Source organism: Apteryx mantelli, chromosome 30, assembly GCF_036417845.1.
Source record: "Apteryx mantelli isolate bAptMan1 chromosome 30, bAptMan1.hap1, whole genome shotgun sequence".
Classification (NCBI taxonomy): domain Eukaryota; kingdom Metazoa; phylum Chordata; class Aves; order Apterygiformes; family Apterygidae; genus Apteryx; species Apteryx mantelli.
The window spans coordinates 5,464,211-5,469,013 of NC_090007.1; the positions used below are offsets into that span (position 1 = coordinate 5,464,211).

The 4,803-nt window shown below is 62.5% G+C and overlaps 1 protein-coding gene across 5 annotated transcripts in view; it reads left to right on the forward strand.

Moving 5' to 3' along the window:
• Positions 1-1,550, forward strand: part of CSNK1G2 (casein kinase 1 gamma 2) — a 52,262-nt gene extending 50,712 nt beyond the window's left edge. For all 5 annotated transcript variants that reach the window (XM_067312606.1, XM_067312608.1, XM_067312604.1 and 2 more), the window contains 2 exons: positions 442-548; positions 935-1,550. In XM_067312606.1, the coding sequence (XP_067168707.1) occupies positions 442-548; positions 935-989 (162 nt within the window). In that variant the 3' untranslated portion in view covers positions 990-1,550. The remainder of the gene's footprint in view (positions 1-441; positions 549-934) is intronic.
• Positions 1,551-4,803: the final 3,253 nt, after the last annotated feature.

Genomic DNA, 4,803 nt, shown 5'->3' on the forward strand with positions numbered 1-4,803 from the left:
CTGTTAGAGCTCAAATCCGCCCTGCTGCCGCGGTGGTGGCAGCTGTGTCCATGTGATGAGTTCGGGAAGGGCTGAGCGGCCTCGTCAGGGCGGAGCGGCTCGGCCCTCCCGTGGAGACCCGCCGATGGGGGGGGGGGACACCAAACCTCCCTGGGCACATGAGGTGACGGAGCCGCTCGGGGGCCGGCTTGGGTTTTTCGCGGCGGCCGAGCCCAGGCGCCGCTTTCAGGCTGAGCGCGGGCCTCATCCTGCGGGTCCGCACTGGGGCTCCGGGGCAGCTCGGCTCGCTCGGGGCAGCGGCAGGGAGGCCATGGCAGCTCCTCGGCCTGCGGTTCCGCGGGATGCCAGGGCCCTTGGGCCGGGAGATGGGGGGGGGGGGGGGGGACGAGGCTCAGAGCAGCCCCCCGCGCTGCGCCGGCGCCGACGCTCGCCTCTCCGCAGGTGATGAGCTCCACCAACGGCGAGCTGAACACGGACGACCCGACCGCAGGCCATTCGAACGCCCCCATCACAGCCCCCACCGAGGTGGAGGTGACAGACGATACAAAGTAAGGAGGGGGGGGACACCCCGCTGCCACCCGCTCCCCGGGGACCCTGCCGAGGCGCCCCACCGCCCCCCCCCCCCCCAGGCCCACGAGGCCTCCCCAAACCCAGCACCTGGGGGGGGACATGGGCCCCACACACACACACACCCCCCGGCTTGGGGAGCCGCTGTCCTGCCCCGGGGGCTCCCTGGATCCAGCCGGGGGGGCCCTTGGCTGTGGCCGGCGCTGCTCTCCCAGTGCCACCTGCCCTCAGGGACAGCGCTGCCCGTGTGGGGCCACCGTGACCCATGGGGCGGCTCATCCCGGAGCCCGGCTGGGGGCTTATGGGGGGGGGGCACAAAGCAGCACCCGGACTCTGACAGTGTCTCCCTCTCTCCCCCCCCTCCCAGGTGCTGCTGTTTCTTCAAGAGGAGGAAGAGGAAAACCACCAAGCGGCGGAAGTGAGCTGCCGGCGCCGGGTGGAGCGGCGTGCGCGATGGCTCCTCTCCCTCTGGCCGCGGCCGGATGTTTCCGCGCGGAGCCGGCGGGCGGCTTCGCCTCGGTTCGGCCGAGGGGGCGCGGGCCAGGCCGGGTCGGGCCGAGCCGGGCGGCTTCCCCCCTGGCGCCCCGCGCGCAGGCGGGGAGCGGGGCCTCCCCCCCCCAAACTGCTTGTCCTTGCCGCCGCCGCCGCCGCTCGCCCAGCGCGGGGCTGTTTTGCTCGAACCGAGCCCGACTTCGCTGAAGTTCCTGCGTCCGTCAAAAAAGAAAAAAAGAAAAAGAAAAAAAAAAGAAAAAAAAAGGAAAAAGGAAAAGAAACCGAAACAAATCCGCAGCGTCACTTGCTTTTGAGTCTCTAACTAGTTTGGAAACAGGGATCAACTCTACGGACTCCGAAACGTCGCTGTCTTAGAAGAAGCAGAAGACAAAGTCGAGAGCGGTGGGCTAAGGAGGATTTTTTTTTTTTTTTTTTCTCCTGTTGCTTCTTTGTCTCTTAAGTTAATTTAAAGTGAGTCTCGGTGCAGCGTGCTGAGTTGTCAGTCTTTGACCGTCATCTTCAGTGTTACCGAATTCCGCTGTTTCTTTAGGTCCCCCCCCCCCCCAAACTCCCATCCCTCCCCTTTTGCTTTCGCTCCTCTTTGGGTCAGACCCTTCGGTGACGAGCAGCGCCAGGGCTCTGGTACGGTGCAGCGTGGTGGTGATGGGGGGGGGGGGGGTTTGGTTTGGGGGGGGAACTCGTTTACACTTCATTTTACAATGCACTTTTGCTAGCAATACAAGCGATGTTCGGTCTTGCCGTGAACAGGTCGGTGCTTCCCGGGGCCAGGACGGCTGGGCGCTGTCCTGCCCGGCTGGTGCCAGGCGGCAAATGGCCGGAGCCGCCTGGCCGAGACCAAAGGGACCCGTGAAGGGACGTTGCAGGACAAGGTAGAAAAAAAAAAAAAAAATTTATATGTCTTACCGCTGGCTCTGTGATGTCTCCGGGCGCACGGGGACCGGCTTCGTTTCTGTGACAGCTTTAGGTGTTTTGAGCAGCACAGGGGGGTAGCACGGACCCCCCCCACCCCACCCCACCCGGCACGGCCGCTCTCTGCAGCCGCACATCAGCGGAGTCGTTTTATTGGGCTCGGTTTGTAAAAACGAACCATTCGCCGTTTGGCCCGGCTCCTGGCTGTGGCCGAGTGCCCCCGGGGCCGACAGCGAGGGCCGGCAGGGACTGACCCCGGGGCTAGGAGCTGCTCGGGGGCGTCAGGGGGCCGGTGGTGACTTTGCGGTTTGAAACTGGATTTTTAGCAATGTTCACACGCGCACACACATGCACACACACGCACACACACCCCTCTTCCTAGCCAGCCCCCAGGGCCACTACAGCTTTCCCACGTGACTTAACCCGTGCGCTGCTGTGTGTATTGCTCACGACACATTTTGGGGGGGCGAGGGAGGGTTGGGAGGGGGCACGCTTGTATTTACCAAAATCCTGTTGTTTTGCCCCAACAGAGGGGGCCGAAGCTATGCTGAGATGGGGGGGGGGGCGGGAGGGGAGAACAGGACCATCTGTGGCTGCCTCGAAGCATTTGTCCAACCCCACCATCGCCAGGGGTGGTGGCAGCTCCAAAAGGTGGGATGTCTGTCCGTCCATCCCCACCCTGAGGCCGCGCCGGGCCGGGAGTCTCCGGCACCAGCCTATATGGCCCCACACTGGGCCCTGGAGCAAGGCTGCAGCCCCTCTTCTTCCTCACTTAGGGATTTAACCCACCTGTGGCCGAGTCCCAGCCGAGCCTTCGGCCCCACTTCGGTACCGGCTTCGACAGGGGCTGGGGAGGGCTGGGAAGGGGCAGCCAGGGCAGCCCGACTGCTGCTAGCGCCTTCGCCCCCCCGCGCCGAGGCCCTGGGTGAGGGGCGATGTGCGACGTTTGCCCTTGTTCCTCCGACAAGGCAAACAAACAAAAATCGCCTTAAATCGTCGCTGGAAGCGGACCCTTCTCAGAGCATCGTTTCAGACAAACCCAGGCAGAGGCCGAAGAGGAGCCATGCGGTGGGGAAGGGTCGCAGCTGCGGGAGTCTCCCCCCCCTCCTCCGGCTTTGCAACCTCTCCCTGGCGAGCAGCGGCACGGCCCCACGCGACGTAGCGTCCTTCCAGGGAGGAGGCCGAATCCTGAGGTTGTACGTGTGTAGCTCCGAAGCAGAGGGCGTTTGTTCTGTTGCGAGTTTAGTTATTGCTTTAAGACAAAAGTGTACAGAAATTGCATTTAAATTTCTCTGATGCTTCCTTGAAGCCATAGAATTTAGGGGCTTTTTTTTTAAAAAAATAAAAATAATAATAAAAAAATCCTTAAAAACCCTCTACTTTCTTCTGTGCTCCATTGCATGGCCCTGAGGGTGGGGACACAGGTGAGCACCCCCTGCACCCCAGCCCTTGTCCCCTCTCCCCGGGGCAGGGCAAGGCCAGGCTGGGAGCTGCCAGGTGATTTGGCCCCTCGGAGTCATCCCTAGCAGAGGGTTTGCTCACCAGCTGTGCGCTGCCACTGCATCTTCCCCACTGCTAAGTAATAACCGAGCTAAAAATACGTCCCCCTCATTTCTTTTTCATGCAACGCCGCAGGAGCAAGGGCTGGGGGAGCTCAGAGGAGCAGCAGCGAGGTCGATGGCTCTGGGCAGCTCCCTGCCCATCCCGGCTCTTCTGGGCACGTGAAGCCACAAAGCTCCAGCAGCAGGAACTGGGACTCGCATGTTGCCACCAGCCCGGTGCTGCCACCCGGCAGGTCGCTCCGAAATGCTGCTCCGGTGCCTGTGGATGGCGGTGGGATGCAGGGGACAAGTCCCAGCCCTGCTCCTTGGCCCCAGTCCTGGTCCTCACTCTATTTACCCGTCCGCTCGCTGGCACCCAGGGGCCGCAGGCTGGGGAGAGCTTTAGCTCACTGCCCTTGCACGAGTGGGAAGGGCCGGGGCAGCCAGCTCGCTCCAGCCACACAAGACGCAGCAAGAGCCCCAGGACCTCGCACCTCCATGAGATGGGCACCAACGCTGGGCGGCCAAAGCACCAAGGCAAGGCCAAAGCCCAGGAGGAAAAACTGCAGAGCAGCAGGGAGGTGGACGGGGGGTCTCCACTCCCCGTGAGTTTATCCAGCCCTGCAAAGAAGGGTTTTGCCCACACAGCGCTCGTGAAGAGCCTGGACTGCGAGGACAGAGGCTGGATGCTCCCTCCAACCTCTGCAGCAGCGGCCGGGCCAGGGATCATGTTCACCAAGCGGCTCCGACATGACAGCTTTGTCCCCTCTGCTCGGCCGATAACAGCCAGAGGCGTCAAGCAACAACACCAGGGAGCTGCTGAAAGGTGCTTTGCTGGGGCGCAGCCGGGCAGCGAGAGCCGCTCCCTCGCCCCGGCTCTGCCCCTGCGATTTCCAGCAAGGGGACCCACATCCCGCTCCCAAAGACGGGAGCCCCTTCGGCCCAAAGCGAGCGCCAGCTTCCAGCAAGGTACCTGCTTTCAAATAACCAGGCTGACCTCGGAAGGACAGGGTGGCTTTCAGTGGGTGTTTAATCATCAAAAACCTTCAATCAAGGTTAAAGAAGTTCAGTCTTAAAATGACAGCCTAAATCTGACACAGACCTGGAGGGGGTGACGTACACACTCGGCACCTCCGGCTCTTCCGACCCAAAGAACCACCAGCTCCACCATGACGTGTCCTTGCCCAGATACCTCTGGGCTTCCCAGCAAGTCGCTCCCTGCCTTCCTCACAGGACCTCCAGGAGCCCGGGTTCAAATCATGAAGAAACTTCG